This window comes from Chiloscyllium punctatum, chromosome 2, assembly GCF_047496795.1.
Source record: "Chiloscyllium punctatum isolate Juve2018m chromosome 2, sChiPun1.3, whole genome shotgun sequence".
Taxonomy (NCBI): Eukaryota; Metazoa; Chordata; class Chondrichthyes; order Orectolobiformes; family Hemiscylliidae; genus Chiloscyllium; species Chiloscyllium punctatum.
Window position 1 is genome coordinate 90,383,412 of NC_092740.1, and position 19,620 is coordinate 90,403,031.

Here is a 19,620-nt window from a genome sequence, read left to right on the forward strand (position 1 = left end):
AATGACAGCCTTGAATGCTGGTCAAGGACATTAGTTGTAAGGGTTCTGAAAGGAGAAGAGAGGGGTGGGGGTTTCAGTCTCAATTTCCAGAGATTGGGATGAACTAGTTGAAAACACAGCCTCAAATGATAAGGTAGATGCATAACAGACAATTCACAATTAGGTTTGGACAAGGCAACTCAAGTATTTAATAGCAATGGTGTGAACTGGATGTAACTATCAGAGTTTCAGGTAATCTGATGCCTAAAGTAAATGCAGGATGGTAGGAATACCTGTAAGGAGGCAGACAGGTTGGGGTTAAAAGACAAGAGTTGACATAAGCGAAAAAGGTATGGAAGAAGATGAGGGGATCAGTATAACAAAGTTAATCAGAGAAAGGAAAATAATTTTATGCATTTGACATGACTCCAAAAGTATAATTTTTTCATAATTATTAAACTACTTAATCTAATTAATAACATTTTACCTGTTAATTTCTATGTTTTTTAATATATTTAACATAACTTATTCTAAAGGGGTTAGACAGGGTAAATACTGAAAGGATGTTTCCACTCATGGGAGAGTCTAGGACCAGAGGGCAGAGTTTCAGAATTAAGGGGCACTAATTTAAGACCAAGTAATGTCTTCTCTCAGATGGTTCAGTGTTTTTGAAACTCCTTGTCACAGAGAGCATTGGGGGCAGATTCCTTGCACATATTTAAGGCGGAGATAGTTAGATTCTTAATCATTGGGGGAAATCAAGGTTTATGGAGAAAGCGCAGCAGAGTGGATATGAGGAGTATCAGATCAGCAATGATTCTACTGAATGGCAAAGCAGGTTCAAAGGGACAAATAGCCTACTCCCGTTCCTATTTCTTATGGTCTAACTTGGTTGCATTCAACAGGTCCAATACATCTGTTTCCCTTCCAACTGTTTCCTGAATGGCAGCTTTTGCTCAGGCATGCCTTCATTATAATAGCTTCCTGGCATCTTCCCAAAATGGTTATGTTTCATGCCTGAGCACATCACAAAGTCTTTACACCTCAAAATAGGATGTGCAATAAATGATCTCCCAATTACTGACACCTACATTCCCCTGTGATGATGCTGCTCCTTTAACAAGGTTAGGTTGCCCTTGGTTTTTTTTTCAGGAGGTCGGAAAGACACAGGCTCTGAAATGTCTGGGGTTGATCTATTTGAGGAAGCTTTTAAGTTTTAAAAACAACACTTGTTCAATGAAAAGGGAGTGGCCAATTCTCCCAAATCAGCTTTTCTCTGGTTTGGTTGGGTTTGGGTTTTGGTTTTAGCAGTCTAACTGTTGAGAGCCACTAGCTTTTTATTTGAGGCTGATAGTCAAAGGAACAGTTATATGGAAGAAGGTGTTCCATGCTGAATGTCTCTGCCATTTCTCTCTCTCTCTTCCCCTGTAAAACCTTGGTTTGATTTTTCCTTTTTTGTCAAGGGGTGTTTATGGGGATTGTTGCAAGTATTTGGAACAGCATCATTAAGTTGCGTTTTTGCATAGGTGAAGTTATTCTATATTCTGTTCCCTTTTGTTTGTGATTCATTTGCTAATCTTGCAAATAAATTCACTTTTGTTTAAAGCTAAGTGGTTGGACCAGCTGCATCACCCCTGGAACACCTGCTTAAAACAACCAGCAGCATTAGGGTCTGGGCTACTTCCTTGAAATGTTTGAAGGGGTCTGGCCTGGTCCCTAACACCCCAAAGAACAAAAAAAACCAACAAAGTTCATTCTTAGTTGCGTTCTGCATCCATAAGCAAGGTTCTTTCCATCAAATGTAAAAAAACAATGTTTCCGTCAACAGTAGCAAGAATTGAAACACACTTGTCTCCCCTCACCCAATCCAATCTGGGAAACAATAACAAAAATGACTCTTACGTTTTTGTTACCTGCCTTATCATCATGTCAGTCTCAGCATCTTTACTTTCAGGGATAGAAGCGGTAAGGTTTGCTACTATTAATGATTAGCCACTACATCCCGTTCGAAAATAAGGACACATGAAAATTCAGGTGAACTTTGATTAACCTCAGCGGTAGTGCCTGTTGTGAGAGGATTAGATTACTTTACAGTGTGGAAACAGGCCCTTCGGCCCAACAAGTCCACACCACCCCGCCGAAGCGCAAACCACCCATACCCCTACATTTACCCCTTACCTAACACTATGGACAATTTAGCATGGCCAATTCACCTGACTTGCACATCTTTGGACTGTGGGAGGAAACCGGAGCACCCAGAGGAAACCCACGCAGACACGGGGAGAAAGTGCAAACTCCACACAGTCAGTCACCTGAGGCAGGAAATGAACCCGGGTCTCTGGCACTGTGAGGCAGCAATGCTAACCACTGTGCCACCATGCCGCCCACTACCAATTATGCCAATTTATGTTACATAGGGTCCTGAAGAGCAGCCATTTGAGAAGGCACCAGTTTGTTATGAGAAACTATGGAACGGTGTTGCAGCATTTGCCACCATGTTTGAAGAGGAGAGAGAAGTTTTGCAAGAAATGTAAATTCATCTCAAAAGAATTTATGGCATTACCAAAAAACTGAAGCACTAGTCTAATACAATTTCAAATATCAAGACCAAAGTTTATTTAAGACCACATGATATATAACTTCAATTTGATGTTACACAGCAAGTTATTTCTTGTGAAATAATTGCATGATTTAAAAACTGTGAAAACAATTATCACCTCAAGAGAAAATAAGATTAGATTACAAACACTGTCACCTCTAGCTTTATTTTCAAATTGGTGTACTAATTATACCCACAAAGAGAAATCATAAAGATACGTTTAAATCTAGCTCGTCACAAAAAATCAGAAATTTTTAAAAGTCTTATTGAAGGAAACCAATAAGGGGCGCATAAAGTGGACAAAGGTTGTTGCTTATTGTCTTTGCATAATGTACTGAGAATACAAGTGGAGAATATTATTAAAGCCAAACATTGTTCCTATTGGACGTCTGAATTAAAAACTGGAAATGACCAGACAGCATGTATAGGGAGAGAAATAAAAAGTTAATACTTTGGGGTCAATCGTCTTCTTCCTGTTCTAATGAACCGAGACAGTTCAAATTATTGATTTTCTCCGAAATGATTCTCTCTTAAGTACATAAGGAGGAGTCAGATAAACCCTGAGGAAGTTCATTCCCTGCTTTTTATTGATTGAAGAGTTAATCTTTGCAAGCAATATTTCATTTGCGTTGAGCCTGTCACCTTGAATAGTCTAGCCTCAAGTGAAAATATTTCATTATTTTTAAATTGCTCTGTAATTTATTTCATGATTACTGTTACAAAAAAAAACCACAGCAAATTGTTAAAGATGCTTAATACTGTGCTGCATTATCACCAACATATTTGATGTTTTTTTAAGAACTTGTGTGTCTGGTACTTTGTTACTCAGTTTACCAACTAGCAAGTTTTCTGTTTATTACAATCAAAACCTCGAGCCAAAAAGTCTTAGAACTAGAACATTAAACTTGTCAGGTAGTCATGGGGGATTCGGAGATTTTGCTTTATAGATATTTTCAAAAACAGTCAAAACAATACATTAAACCTTAAACATTAACTGATTATGCAATTTTCAAAGGAATCTGCAGTCCCTTTTCCTCCTCTCATCTTTCTCACTCATCTCAAATCCTTTCATTTATAGTGTATTACAGGTTACGACGCCTGTCTGGAATTCTAATGTTTCTTCCTAAGCAAGGATTGAATGTAAACATGTAAACATATGCGCTCCTCTCACCACAATGTTAAGCTGATTTACTTAGCTAATGCAATGTCCATGCTGTCAACTTTTAAATCATCTGTAGACAAATTTACAAAAGTGGCATTTTCTATAACTGTTCAGACATTAAACTAGAGTTAACTCCAACAGTGAAACAGGTACAAGAGTATGCCTTCAAGACTCTTTTACTCTTTGTACTGCACATGGTTGTGATTTCAATTATAGTGCAACTTTGGTACGCCACCTCTTCATAGCGATGTTAAAATTTGTGTGTGTTCTAGTAAGAAATTTACAATTTCATTATGAATTATGACCAAAACAAATCATCCATTATTCATATTGGAACTACTTAGCTCATTTATGTAGAAATGATTCTTAAATTTAGACTTTAACAAGCGGGAATGCATGAAATCAAATCTAATCATGGCAGCTGGGGACTTTGCACTCAGCTGATTGAATAAATCTGGGTTAAAAGCTAGTGTGGTTAGTAGTGGTTACTTTGAAATAATCAGATTGTTGTAAAGCCCACTTGGTTGGCAAGTATCCTTCAGAGATGAAAGTCTGCTGACCTTGCACAGTTTAGCATAAACAACTCCAGATCTAGAGTAATGTGAATATGGCCTAGTAAGACACTTAGTTGTAGTTAGCCATTAGGAAAACACCTAAGAATGAATTTGGATGGACCAGTGGCATCAACCTGGCACTGGACATGACAAAAGCACAACCAACCCAATCAACTCTGAAAAGTTCTCACTAACTTGTTGGGGCCTGTGCCTAAATATTGATACTCTCAGAATTAAGCCTTTGAACCAATGTCCCAGACATCTCCATCAGCATACCTGGATCTATTCCGGTCCACTGGGAGAATAGTCCCATCAGAGATTATGTTTCAATGATAATCAGCTTAGGAGCTCAAAAACCCAAGAAGTCTCAAAGCATTAAGAGTCATAGAGATATACAGCATAGAAACAGACCCTTCGGTCCAACTCATCCATGCTGACCAGATATCCCAACCCAATCTAGTCTCAACTGCCAGAACCTGGCTCATATCCCTCCAAACCATATACCCATCCAGATGCCTTTTAAATATTGCAATTGTACTAGCCCCTACCACTACCAGCCCATTCCATACACACACCACCCTCTCCGTGAAGAAGTTGCCCCTTAGGTCTCTTTTATATCTTTCCCCTGTCACCCTAAGACTATGCTCTGTAGTTCTGGACTCCCCCACCCCAGGGAAAACCCCTTGAATATTTACCCTATCCATGCCTCTCATGATTTTATAAACCTCTATAAGGTCACCCCTCAGCCTCCGATGCTCCAAGGAAAACAGTCCTAACATATTCAACCACTCCCTATAGCTCAAATCCTTGTAAATCTTTTCTGAACCCTTTCAGGTTTCACAACATCTTTCAGATAGGAAGGAGACTAGAATTAGATGCAAAATATTCCAAAAGTGGCCTAACCAATGTCCTGTACAGCTGCAACATGACTTCCCGACTCCTGTACTCAATACTCTGACCAATAAAGGAAAGCATACCAAACACCTTCTTCACTATCCTATCTACCTGCAACTCTATTTTCAGAGAGCTATGAACCTGTACTCCAAGGTCTTTTGATCAGCAACACTCCCTAGGACCATACCATTAAGGGCATAAGTCCTGCTAAGATTTGCTTTCCCAAAATGCAGCACCTTACATTTATCTAAACTAAACTCCATCTGCTACTCTTCAGCCCATTGGTCCATCTGACCAAGATCCCGTTGTTATCCAGGGTAACCTTTTTTGCTGTCCACTATACCTCCAATTTTGATGTCATCTGCAAATTTACTAACTATACCTCTTATGCTTACATCCAAATCATTTATATAAATGATGAAAAGTAGTGGACCCAGCAATGATCCTTGTGGCACTCCACTGGTCACTGACCTCCAATCTGAAAAATGACCCTCCACCACCTCCCTCTGGCTTCTACTTTTGAGCTAGTTCTGTATCCACATGGCTAGTTCTCCCTGAATGTCATGAGATCTAACCTTGCTAATCAGTCTCCCATGGGGAACCTTGTTGAATGCCTTACTGAAGTCCATATAGATCACATCTACCGCTCTGCCCTCATCAATCCTCGATGTTACTTTTTCAAAAACTCAATCAAGTTTGTGAGACATGACTGCCCAAGCACAAAGCCATGTTGACTATCCTTAATCAGTTCTTGCTGTTCCAAATACAAGTACATCCTGTCCCTCAGGATTCCCTCCAACAACTTGCTCACCACCAAAGATGTTAAGCTCACTGGTCTATAGTGCCCTGAATCGTCCTTACCACCCTTCTTAAACAATGGCACCACGTTAGCCAACCTCCAATCTTCTGGCATCTCACTTGTGACTATCGGTGATACAAATATCTCAGCAAGGGACCCAGCAATCACTTCTCTGGCTTCCCACAGAGTTCTAGGGTACACCTGATCAGGTCCTGGGGATTTATCCACTTTTATGCATTTCAAGACATCCAGCACTTTCTCCTTTGTAACATGGACCTTTTTCAAGATGTCACCATCTAATTCCCTACATTCTATGTCTTCCCTGGAAAGTTTGCATATAGACAGGAAACTTGCTTATTATCACCGACACTGTATGGCAGCTTGTAAATCAAATACCACACCAGTTAAGAAACATTAAGCGTAGCAAGAAGCAGAATGCAGTTGGGACTATTGATGCTCTCCACTTAAAAGTGACACAGTAGCTCTGTTGTTGACTGAGCTGGCCAGGTTTTGACTGCTGTGGCTGCTGGATAGGGCTTGTACAGAGAACCAACAGAAAAAAAAGCTATTTGATTTAATTCCCACCAAATTACCGGTCACTCAGGCTTTTTTCTTGACAGTATTGGTAGGAATGATCACAACATATTTGCAAGAGTACTGTGCCTTTAAAAGAGGTTTATTCTGTGTTATTTCTCTTGCAGAGATGTACTGCCACAGTGGTGCCATAATGTCGGTGTCAAAAGCAGTGGATAAACAGCTTTGAGCTCCTTGAGTCTCTCTTTAAAATTAGACAAAAGAGACATGGGTGGATAGAGTCAGGCTGTCACAGAGCCAGGGTTAGTTTAAGTTTTGCTTCCAGTTGGGGCTTTTAGAGCTGATACAGTGCTCTCTCCATTGTAGTAAAAAGCTTGAGTTCTCTCTCTTTTGCTGGATTATTTTTCTTTTGGTGTTCCTTTGTCCTGGACTGTACAGGAGATGGCACCTGAGAAAATCTGTTTTGCTGAATTAGCTTTTGCTAATGGTGCGTTTATGTGATGCTGCTATATTGGAACAGTTAATGATTAATAGTTAAATAAGATATTATTTTATTAATTATTTCAATAAAGGTAGGCCAATTCTTGTTTGTTTACTTGTATTTAACTGTGCTGTAAGAATCGAATCACATCTGGAATACAGCACTTTACATTTGTCTTAAATTAGATATAAAATTAGGATCTGGGAACCTCCTTGTTAGATTTTTAGAACACAGGACAATACAGCACAGAACAGGCCCTTTGGCCCTCTATGTTGCGCCGATCTGTGAACTAACATAAGCCCACCCCTCCTACACTATCCCATCATCATCCATGTGCTTATTCAAGGATTGTTTAAATGCCCCTGATATGGCTGACTTAACTACATCGGCAGGCAGGGCACTCCATGCCCTTATCACTCTGAGTAAAAGAACTTGCCTCTGACATCTGCCATAAATCTATCACCCCTCAATTTGTAGCTATGCCCCCTCATACAAGCTGATGTCATCATCCTAGGAAAAAGACTTCCACTGTCTATCCTATCTAATCTTCTGATCATCTTGTATGTCTCTATCAAATCCCCTCTTAGCCTTCTTCTTTCCAACGAGAACATACCCAAGTCTCTCAGCCTTTCCTCACAAGACCTTCTCTCCAGATGGGAATTAAGGGGATTTGGTCTGGTCCTCAACATAGCCCTTTAGAAACAAAATCATGCCTTCATACCATGAACTCCTGTCATTTTCTGGGATACTAACATGGTGTTAAGTGGCAAAGATTCAGAACAGATATAGCAAAATAAAACTGAGCACCCATGAGTTGGAGTGGCCCATCAACAGACAAAATAAATTGGTAACAATCTACAGTCTCTGGCAAATCTCTCACTTTGCCATTACCATTAAGCTAGAGATCAACAAGAAATGTAGAATAGTTTGCCAAAGCAGCACCACACATACCTAAAGAAAAGAAATACCAATCTGGTAAAGCTACAACACAAGCCTCAATGCATGTTAAACAGTGAAACCACAAGCAATAGATTAATTCAAACTTTTCCTCCCATATCCAATCATAATTTATTTGTCTATTTATTCATTCATGCATTCCTTAATTCATTTCATTCATGGGATGTATGCATCGTTTTTGCCCTAATCCAACTGGCTTCGAGAAGGCGATGGAAACTTATTACCCAGTGGAGACATAACTTACCAGGGGACACAGATTTAAGTGTTTGGCAAAAGGATGGGAGTGGACATGAGGAAAGATTCTTTTACCCAGAGGTGTCTGGAAATCACTTCCAGTTTGCTAGTTGAGGAAGAAACTCAATTCATTTAAAAGGAATCTGAATCTGCACTTGAAGTGCTGAAACCTGTAAGGCTAGGGAAACAAGTGTTGTTAAGTGGGATTAAAATGGGCTTCCAGTTTATTCAGCTAGTGCAGACACAATGGGCTAAATGTGTTCTCTGTGTTGCAAGTGTTTTGCGCTTCTATGGTTTCTATGTGATTCGTGAACTGCTGTGATCTATGTAACGTAGGTATGTCTAAAGTTAGATTAGAAATAGGAGAGAATTAAACAACATGCTGGAGCAGAAAGAGTCATGAAAATTCCCATCCTAAATGATGGGCAGCCTGGCACTTCATTGAAAAAAAAAACAAGGCGGAAGTGTTTACAGAAATCCTCAGCCATAATTGCTGAATGGATGATTCATCTTGGTCTCTTCCGAAAGTCTCCAAGCATTAGCCTTCTGCCAACTTAGCTCTTCTTAAAATAAACCTTAGCTCCACGTCTTTGGGTTATTCTTATTTAATATCTTTCATTGGTTTAGCAACATTTTTGTCTCTTTATACTTCCAAATTGCTTCTTTTCTTGTTAATGATGCCATTAAATTTAAAATCTCGTTTAGTGAGTTTTAAGTGTGTGTTCATTTTGTAAAAGAAATGATTGCTAATATCCTCAACATTTCCTCATAATTAAAGTTCATGTCACACAAAACCACCTTGAAAATGAAATAATTTATTTAATCAAAACTGTAGTTTTTAAAGGGATCTGATAAACATCTTATATAGCAAGAACACAACCTACAGATTTGCAGTCAATCTTCTACTATTGCTATCTTTTCATTTACTTAATGAAGTCAACTAACTTTATGATTGTGTGTGATCCATGACTTACCATAGGGGGTCGTGCATAAGCGACAACTGCTGCTGCTGCTGCAGCACTCATCTGAGGTGAGATATTGTGCAAGCCTGGATATCCTCCTGGGCTATTCAGATCTCCATTGATACCGGAATGAGGCACTATCCCAAAAGGTGAAGGATAAGGTCCTGGTACTGCCAAGGGCGGCCTTAATGCTGAGGCTATAAAGTAATTGTGAAAAAGGGTTACTTTTTTAAAAAAAATTTTCCCAATGTGGATTATGGTTAAGATTCAAAGATAAACCTACACCTTACATTGCTAAAATTTTTATTCTTGCAGGACAGTTTACAACTAATCATAAATACAGAAACACTTTCAAAATATAGATCTGCTAAATTGGCTCAAAGTGTTGGCAATTTAAATTAATGTGATATGCTGCTTTACAGCATTCCCTTCTTAAATTAGACTTTGAATATGAACAAGACTACTCTAAAGATGAAAAAAGGAACATTTTAGATTAGATTAGATTAGATTACTTACAGTGTGGAAACAGGCCCTTCGGCCCAACAAGTCCACACCGCCCCGCCGAAGCGCAACCCACCCATACCCCTACATTTACTCCTTACCTAACACTACGGGCAATTTAGCATGGCCAATTCACCTGACCTGCACATCTTTGTGACTGTGGGAGGAAACCGGAGCACCCGGAGGAAACCCACGCAGACACGGGGAGAACGTGCAAACTCCATACAGTCAGTCGCCTGAGGTGGGAATTGAACCCGGGTCTCTGGCGCTGTGAGGCAGCTGTGCTAACCACTGTGCCACCATGCCACCCACAAACACTTCACCATTTGTAAACAAAGATAGATAGATTATAGACAATTTACGTAATGAGTCCATTCCTGGAGGTTTGCAGAGGCCCGGACGTGGTCCTGAAGATGCACTTGTGCCCGGAGTTGGCACATCACCTCGCGGAGTTGGGGTACTGGATTTCATCACTGGGGTGCTGGTCTTTTCATGCTACAAAGTCAGGTTTCAAAGTGTATAAGTTATTCCAAATGATTATAATATTAATTCAATTTTAAAACATACATTGGCCGCATGCTTCGTAAAAAAGAACAAAGTTTTTCTTTGAAAAGTTGAGTAGGACAGCTATTGCCCTCAACATTCCTTGACTCGAGTGGATACAGCAAGTCAGGAAAGCTCTGAGCTTAGAAATGCTACAAAGATCTTTTTTCAAAAGGGTGAACTGGACACAATTAATGATTTCTAGTTTTACCTAAAACTACTACCAATGTAATACCCTTATTTAAAAAGGTAGGAGACAAAAAAACAGATAAATGAAAGGCCAATTAGTTTAACATTAAGAATCTATTGTAAGAGATATAATAGTGGAGCGTTTTGAAAACATAAAACGATCAAGCTCAATCAGCAAGATTCATAAAGGAGAAATCAAGTCTGACAAATTGATTAGAGTTCTTTGAGGAGGTAACAAGTGAGGTAGATAAAGATGAAGCAATGGATGCAAAATATTTGATTTCCAGAAGACATTTGATAAACATGCTAGGCTACTTAAAAAGATGTTGGGTTTTGGAGGTACTACGTTGACAAGGATAGACGATTAGCTACAAATAGAAGACAGAGAGTTGGGATAAAAGGGCTTCTTTAGGATGGCAATCCATAACGAGTGGAGTGTCACAGGAATCAGTGCTGAAACAACAGCTATTAACAATATATAAATGACTTGGATGAGGAAAGTCAACGTAGAGCAATTGAATCAGAGATGTACAGTACAGAAACAGACCTTTCGGTCTAACTCATCCATGCCAACATGATATCCCAACCCAATCTAGTTCAACCTGCCAGCACTTGGCCCAGATCCCTCCAAACCCTTCCTATTCATAGACCCATCCAGATGTCTTTTAAATGTTGCAATTGTACTAGCCTCCACCACTTTCTCTGGCAGCTCATTCCATGCATGTATCACCCTCTGAGTGAAAAAGTTGCCCCTTAGGTCTCTTTTATATCTTTCCCCTCTCACTAAACCTATGCCTTCTAGTTCTGGACTTAGCCCTCCCAGGGAAAAGACTTTGTCTATTTATCATATCCCTCATGCCCCTCAGGATTTTATAAATCTCTATAAGGTCACCACTCAATCTCAGATGCTCCAGGGAAAACAGCCCCAGCCTGTTCAACTTCTCCCTTTGGATCAAATCTTCCAACTCTTGAAACATCCTTGTAAATCTTTTCTGAACACTATCAAGTTTCACAACATCCTTCCAATAGGAAGGAGACCAGAATTGCACGCAATATTCCAAAAGTGGCCTAACCAATGTCCTGTACCGCCGCAACATAACTTCCCAACTCATGTACTCAATACTCTGACCTGTAAAGGAAAACGTACCAAATGCCTTCTTCACTATCCTACCTACTTGCGACCCTACTTCAAGAAGCTATGAACCTGCACTCCAAGGTCTCTTTGTTCAGCAACACACCCTAGGACTTAAGTGCATAAGTCCTGCTAAGATTTGCTTTCCCAAAATGGAGAACCTTGCATTGATCTAAATTAAACACCATCTGCCTCTCCTCAGCCCATTAACACATCTGATCTGCTGTACTCTGTGGTAACTTTTTTCTCTGTCCGCTACACCTCCAATTTTGGTGTCATCTGCAAACTTACTAACTATACCTCTTATGCTCACATTCAAATCATTTATATAAATAACGAAAAATATTAGAACCAACACTGGTCCTTGTGGCGTACTTCTGTCAAATTTGCAGAGAACAGAAAAATAGGTGGGAAGGCATGAGGTAAAGATAGTACAGAGTCTGCAGAGTGATAAAGAAAGGCTGAATGAGTGAACAAGAATTTGGCAGATGAAACTAATGTTCAAAAATATAAAGGGATGCACTTTGGCAGGTAAAAGAATGGTTTATTATTTAAAAGGAGTTACTACAGAACTGAAGGATTTGAGAGTCTTCATGCATAAATCACAAAATGCTAGCACACAAGTTCAGCAGGTAATAGGGAGAGCAAATGAAATGTTGACATTTATTTCAAAGGGAAGTACGTCTGAAAATTGGGAAATCTTGCCAACACTAAAGGCAATGGTCAGACCACAGCTGGGAATACTGTGAACAGTTTCAAGCCCCTTATCTAAGGAAAGATATACTGACATTAGAGACAGTCCAGAGAATATTCACCAGGCTGATCTCAGCTATGAGGGACTGTCTTGTGAGGAGATGTTAAGTAGTTTGGGCCTGTACTCATTCATGTTTAGAAGAATGAGAAGTGATGTTACTGACATGTATGAGCTTCTTAGGTGACTTGACAGGGTGGATGCTGAAAGGTTATTTCTCCTTGTGGAAGAGTCTGAGACCAGATGCCTAATCTCCCAGAATAAGGGAGAGTAAAAGAATGTCCATTTATGTTAGAGATGAGAAGGAAATTATTCTTTCAGACAGAAGTGTATTTGGAAATTTCTTTATTGCAGAGGATTACAGAGGCTGAGATAGGCATACATCACTAAGAGGAATTAAGTGTTGTGGGGCAAAGGTAGGAAAATGGAGTTGTGGATTATCAGAGCAACCATGATCTCATTGAATGGTAGAGCAGACTTCATGGTCTGAATCGCCTTTGTCTGTTCATTTGTCTTATGGCCTTGTGTTCTAGGAACAGAACAAGACTTTTTGAGAGTGGAAATTCATGATCTCTGTACTGAGCGATCAGAAAACCCAGCTTGGATTGTCACTTTCCCATAACAGCACCAGGTAAGAGCCAAAGTGGCTAACTGGTTTTGATCTCTCAAGGGGGTTAGTGAAGGGAAAGACCAATGCCTAGAAAAAGTGTTGGGGGAGGCAATAGTGACCCCATGAACTGAGGGGAAAGGGCAAATGAATCAACACCAATTTTTAAGATAAATTTGATTCAACAAACATGTTTGTATGCAATCACAGTAGCCTGTCAGGAATAAAAAAAGTCTCTAAAATAGTCATGCCAAATTGGAAGACAAATTAGGGCATGTGTAGTCACATTGGGGGCAAAGTGGTATTTTTGGGTTTCATGGTGGAGGTTACAAGGACATAGGAACATAAGAAACAGGAGCAGGCATAGGCCATTCAGCTCCTCAAACCTGCCCTATAATTCTGATCAGATCAATCCTGATTCCTCCAGGTCTCAACTCCTCTTTCAGGCCAGCTCCTTAAAGTCCTTAACAACATGATACTTTGAAAACCGATCTACTGCTTCTTGAAATACTTTCAGTGATCTAGTGTCCACACTATCTGGGGTACAGAATTCCAGACTTTCACTAGCTTCTACTTTTCTTTCACATCTTAATTTTAAATGAGTGCTTTCTTATTTTGTAACTGCATCTCATAGTTAAAGATTCCCCACTAGTGTAAACACTAGATCACTGAAAGTATTTCAAGAAGCGGCAGATCGGTTTTCAAAGTATCATGTTGTTAAGGATTTTAAGGAGCTGGCCTGACAAAGGAGTTGAGACCTGGAGGAATCAGGATTGATCTGGGTGAATTACAGGGGAGGTTCCAGGAGCCGAATGGCCTATGCCTGCTCCTGTTTCTTATGTTCATATGTCCTTGTAACCTCCACCATGAAACCCGAAAATACCACTTTGCCCCCAATGTGACGACACATGCCCTAATTTGTCTTCCAATTTGGCATGACTATTTTAAGAGACTTTTTTTTTCCCTGTGAGGTACCCTCAGAGTCTTATGCTTCAATACGATCACCTTTCAGTCATCTAACCTCTCAAGGCTAAAGGCTCAAATTGTTTAGCCAGTATTGATACTTCAGACCTTTCATCCTAGAACCAGTCTCACAAATCTGTTTTGAATTTCCTCCGATGCTAGTATATCCTCTTTTAAATATGGTAACCAAAACTATACACAGCACTCCAGGTGCAGCCTCAGAAACAGCCTGCTGTGGTGTTAGAAAAGTTGTCACAAGGGTTTTCTGTTTTTAATCTCCAACCCCTTCGCAATAAGGGGCAAAATTCTATTATACTTCTAAATTACTTGCACGCTATCTCATCACATTTCATGCACAAAGACCCAAATTCCTCTGTGCTGTATCTTCTTGGATTGTCTCTCCGTTTAAATAACATTCTGCCTTTCGATTCTGCCTACTGAAGTGCATAACCTCACATTTTCTTAAATAAATTTCATCTGTCAGGCTTTGCCTATTTGTTCAACCTATCTATATCCGATTGCAAATTCTTTACAACCTCATCGAAACATGTCCTCCGATCACTTTTTGTATCATCAGCAAATCTGGATACATTGCATTCGGTCTCCTCCACTAAGTACAATGCACAAGTCAGGAGTGTAATGGAATATTCCCACTTGCCTGGATGCAGCTCCTTCTAGACTTAAGAAACTTGGAACCATCTAGGACCAAGAAGCCTGTTTGATTGGCACCACATTCACAATGTCCACACCCTCCACCATTGATGTTCAGTAGCAGCAGTGTGCACTACAAGATGCACTGCAGAAATTCACCAAAGATCCTTAAGCAGCGCCTTTCAAATTGACAATCTTCCAACTAAAAAAAACACAAGGGAAGCAAATATATGGGAACACCACCACCAGCAAGTTCCCCTCCAAGCTATTCATCATTCTGACTTGGAAAATACCACTGTTCCTTCAATGTCATTGGATTGAATGGAATGAAACTTGTCTCTAACAGCAGGTGAACTGCTGTGGTTTGAAAGGCAACTCATAACTACCTGCTCAAGTGCAAGGTGAGACAGACAATAAATGCAAGCCCAGACAGCAATGCCCATGTCTCAAAGATGAATGCAAAAAAAATTTACTAAAGCTGGTAGTTCCAATTAAGTGCAAAGTGAATTAATGCTACAAAATGTAGCTATGAACTCTAAGATGAATCACATGTAGTTGCAGGAGATGGTTATGTATCCTTGTTCACAAAGCAATTCACCACAAACATGCATGTCAAAGGTTCCCTGAGCTCCAAAACGAAAATCTTAAATTACTTCTAAGTTGACTGAAAATCGGCCATGATAATGTGGTGAGACTGGTGGTTTGTCACTGTTGACTTAGGTAGATGAGGATACTGTCTATGGAGCATTCATAGACATGTTAGGGAGGTGATTTTAAAATGAAGGCCAAGATAAGAAGCAGAGTGCTGCATCTGCCAGCTAACTTTGACCTTCAATTCAGAATTATCACTGTCTAACTACTCAGGAAAGGAGGAGGGACCTGCAAGCTGTACATACATGGAACAGTTTGTTATTAATGAGATGCATATACATGAAAATGAGGCAGTTACCATTTATCTGCAAGATTCTAATCTCACCATGGAAACCTCAAAGAAAAAATGGGAAATTTGTTTTTTTGATGGCACGAATCAGATTGTTTCATTCTTGCCTATGTTCCCACATTTCTCACCAATGCCCACATCAGTCTGGGCATGGGAAAATTCCACTCCAGGAATTGAATGTAAACATTCAGCCTATTACTACATGACTGATCTATGTACATCTCTGAATGAATACTTTCCAGCTATTTTGAGATTTCAGATTAAATTGCAAATGGAAACTATAAGGTTAGCTTCTTTTGAAATATATAAAATGACATTACTTGGGTAAAACTTCTGGTTGCAAAATAAAATAGTAATTATTGCACTGCTGCATGTTGCACTTACATGCTTTTAGGCCACACAAACAATAATGATTCAGATCACAGCTGCCTTCTTTCAGTCAAGCTTATACGTCATAAAATCCTGCATTTATATACAGTGTGTAAATCATACTTTACAATGCACACTGTCAATAGCATAAAAGATCAATTTTGCACTGGCAACTCAGGTAACAGACACTAACAAACACTTAAAAACCCAAACCTAACCTAAACTAATTAAGAGACAACATCAGCATGTGGAGTTATATCTGAATTTGATGCTGTGTCATGATAATAATCAATCACTTATCAGGGATTAATTAACTTGATAGGTTAGCTTACTCAAAACACTTAACAAATTAACCCCTGAAAACCCATCAAAAAGACCTAACACCTCACTCTGTACTGGTAAACTTTACATACCAAAATTGGTTGTTTTGTTGCTCTAATGTCTGCTCTGTAACACATTAAACACATTATAAGTTATAAGGTAGACAATAGAGACCAAAAAAACTGATTATCTGTATGTCTAGCTTGGAGACACAAAGCAGCAAGAAATGAGAGGTTAAATCACTTTACAGGATTTTAAGGACTCCAATCACTACATGTAGATAATATTATGACTCTGTCTGCAAGTTTTTTCTCTCACCAGTATGCTGTTTTTCAAAAATGTCAACCATGTAAATTTCACCTGTAAATTATCTGCTTGTTAACTGTTCAAGAGCAGGAGGTGTCATCAGCACAATGTTATCTTATTATATGCCACCATAAAAGGCATCTGGATGGGTAAATGAATAGGAAGGGTTTAGAGGGATATGGGTCAAGTGCTGGCAAATGGGACTAGATTAGTTTAGGATATCTGGTTGGCATGGACGGGTTGGAACAAAGGGTCTGTTTCCGTGCGGTACATCTCTATAACTCTATATGCATACAATTTAACATGCATAGTTTTAATAGTCTTCTGCAAGACTCGTTCTTAAATCTTTATAGGACTTAGTTCAAATATTTCCTGAGCCAAATATCAAGACAGCATTTACATAATGCTTTACTCGCTATTCTAAACAAAACATGTGCAAACTTATTGCATAGCCACAATTATGGATGCGTCTAATCTTATTATACAAAAGTCATGTAGTTTCTGCTCTAAAGCATTTTAAGGTAATAACCAAATTTGATTTCTGTAATTTCTGGCATAATTTAAATGAAAATACTTCCACCTGATACTCACATGGCCTAGCTCTTTGGATTTGAGAGATGAGGAGCTGCCAGAAGACGCTGTGGAAGCTGGGCTACTGGAAGCATCCTTCTTGAGTAAGCGTGATTTATCCAAACCATTTTCACGAGGCGAGTGTGCAGGACTGCCTCGTGGTGATGACGGATCCTACACATATAGATAGAACATATTCCTGTCATTCTTACATTCACAAATTAACAACTTTGCAGATAAAAGGCAGGTTAACAAAATTCAGACTCATGAAATAATACCATCAGAGGGCTTTGATAAAAAGTTGGCTGTAAGATCGAAACAGCATGCTATGGTGAATAGCTGTTGTTCAGATAGGTAGGTGATAGACAGTGGTATTCTGCAAGTTTCAATACTTGGATAACTGCTTTCTTTGATAGATATTAACTAATACAACTTTGGAATACAAAATAAAATTTCAAAATTTGTCAAAGAGGAGATGTGACTAACATTAAGGATGATTTCAATTGACTGCAACGTTTGATACCTAATTTAGTAGAATCGGTAGATAAACGATAGAAATTAATCAGTGAAGCTTGAGGCAGTACATTTTAACGGAAAGAATAGTGAAAGGTAATATTGATTAAATAGCACAGTTCTAAAGAGTAAACAAAGACATGGGGACTTGGTGACTCGTGAGCATAGATCCTTGAAGGTAATAGGACACATTGGAGAGCAATTAGCAAAGTACGTGGGCCTCACAATTAGTAAGGGATAAACAGAAGTCTTACTGAAAGTTTATCGAGCTCTGGTTAGGCCACAATTGGAGTATTGCATCAAGTCCTGGTCATTACAATTTAGGAAGGTCCTTGAGAGGTTGCAGAGGAAATGTACAAAAATGGCTCCAGAGCTGAGGGAATTTAGCTACAACTGTAGGTGGGGTAGGTGGGCTGTCCTCCTTGGCAAGAGATTGAGAGGAAATTTTATCGCAGTATTCAATGTAATAATCTGGAACTTGCTGGATAGGAAGGTAGCGAAAGCAGAGATGGTAAATGATTTTGGAAGGAAATTGGAGAAGCAATTGAGGGAAGTGAACTTACAGAGCTGTGGGATTGAATTGTGTAATGTGTCTGATTGGTGAGGTCCAGAAAATGAGCATGGGTTTGAAGGGTTGATTGGCCTCCTTCGGTGATCATGATTCTATGTTACAATAGGAGCCTGAGATGTTGTAGTCAAAAATGGTATGTTCCTTATTTTAAAAGCTTGGAGGGAAACTTTAGTAATGGCCCAAACTCAGATCGACCTGCATCAACAATCACTCTTGGCACAAAGTAAATGTCAGGACCTGGATGAAAAGTCAATATTCCACAAAGGAATTTGAGAATTGAATCCTAACTTCCAAAGATTGATGGTTGAAATCTAAGCTATCTGAACCTGCTACAAATGGAAGTTGGATAAGGGGTGATAAGCAGGCAGCTTCCCTTCATTTCAACTATTATTCTATTTCCTCTCACAGATAGCAGGTCTCCCAGACCTCGGGAAACCTGGCAACTTAAAGATCGGGTGAACAGGTGAATCTGCAAGGTAAGCACCTTTATAGCATTGTTCCCACCTCATCACCTGTGATTGGAACCTGCCAAACCAGCATCTGAGAAAACCAAACTTATGGACCACCACACGATTCCCCAATCACTTCGTGTATGCAATCCCCTTTATCTGCCTCTGGTAAACTTTATCTTGTGGCTTGGAGGCTGTTCAGGCAAGAAGTTTGCTTTACAAGATTAGTTAAATTCTATAGGACATACGGGAAAACTATTTCTTTGACCTTATGTCATCACCTCCAGAATAAAATTCAGATCTAACTTTCCTTTCTAACAGACATAAAGGGGCCATTTGGATTTAAGTGCAATGCTTTCATCTATTCAATGAAAACCTAGCTGCAATGTGGGCACTAATTAGGAATCCATCTCAATGATGTTAAGTAATACCTGACAGCAGAAAAGGGAAATAAATCAACGGTGCAGTTGAAAGGAAGAACGAAAGGGGTGTCCTGTGTTGGGGTTAAAAGAGGTGAAAGAAAGGACTAGACTTTGACACCAATATCTAAAATTGGAAAATATTCCAACTGTTAGCATAGATATCCTCAACACCAGAGAGCATAAAGGAGGATGAAACAAGACTTTAAAATAAATCAAATCACAGCATGATATTTTCTCTTCCCATCCTTCAGCAAAATGAATCCTCCAAAAATCAGACTTGCAATGAAAGGTACAGATGAAGGAAGTCTGAGGAAACTATTTAACTATTCATCCTTCTAAAGAAGGCTATGATTCTTTGTCCACGCCTAATGCTCTATCCAAAATAGCAAAAATAGAGATAAGACATTGAAATGATTTACAGAGGACACCAAGATTTATAAACTGGCACATGGAATGAGAACAATGCACCTTTTCATCAAATAATATTTTTATGTCAGCAAGAGAATCAAAACCACTATAAATAAGCTGATAAAGGCTTGACCAGAGTTTCTCAGCGTTCGGTGATGGTGGTAAATTTCAATCGGGGTTCCTGCTCATGTTGCTATTTTAAGTGCGGTTATGTCCTTGTGGGTTGACAGCAACTAAGAGGAGGATCAAATCATCTGTA

General features: G+C 39.3%; 1 protein-coding gene across 3 annotated transcripts in view; it reads right to left on the minus strand.

Moving 5' to 3' along the window:
* The window catches only part of LOC140486385 (transducin-like enhancer protein 1), a 117,925-nt gene that overhangs the window by 13,155 nt on the left and 85,150 nt on the right, over positions 1-19,620 (minus strand). For all 3 annotated transcript variants that reach the window (XM_072585447.1, XM_072585457.1, XM_072585466.1), the window contains 3 exons: positions 17,020-17,172; positions 10,019-10,151; positions 9,168-9,352 (listed from right to left, as the gene is read on the minus strand). In XM_072585447.1, coding sequence (XP_072441548.1) covers positions 9,168-9,352; positions 10,019-10,151; positions 17,020-17,172 — 471 coding nt within the window. The remainder of the gene's footprint in view (positions 1-9,167; positions 9,353-10,018; positions 10,152-17,019; positions 17,173-19,620) is intronic.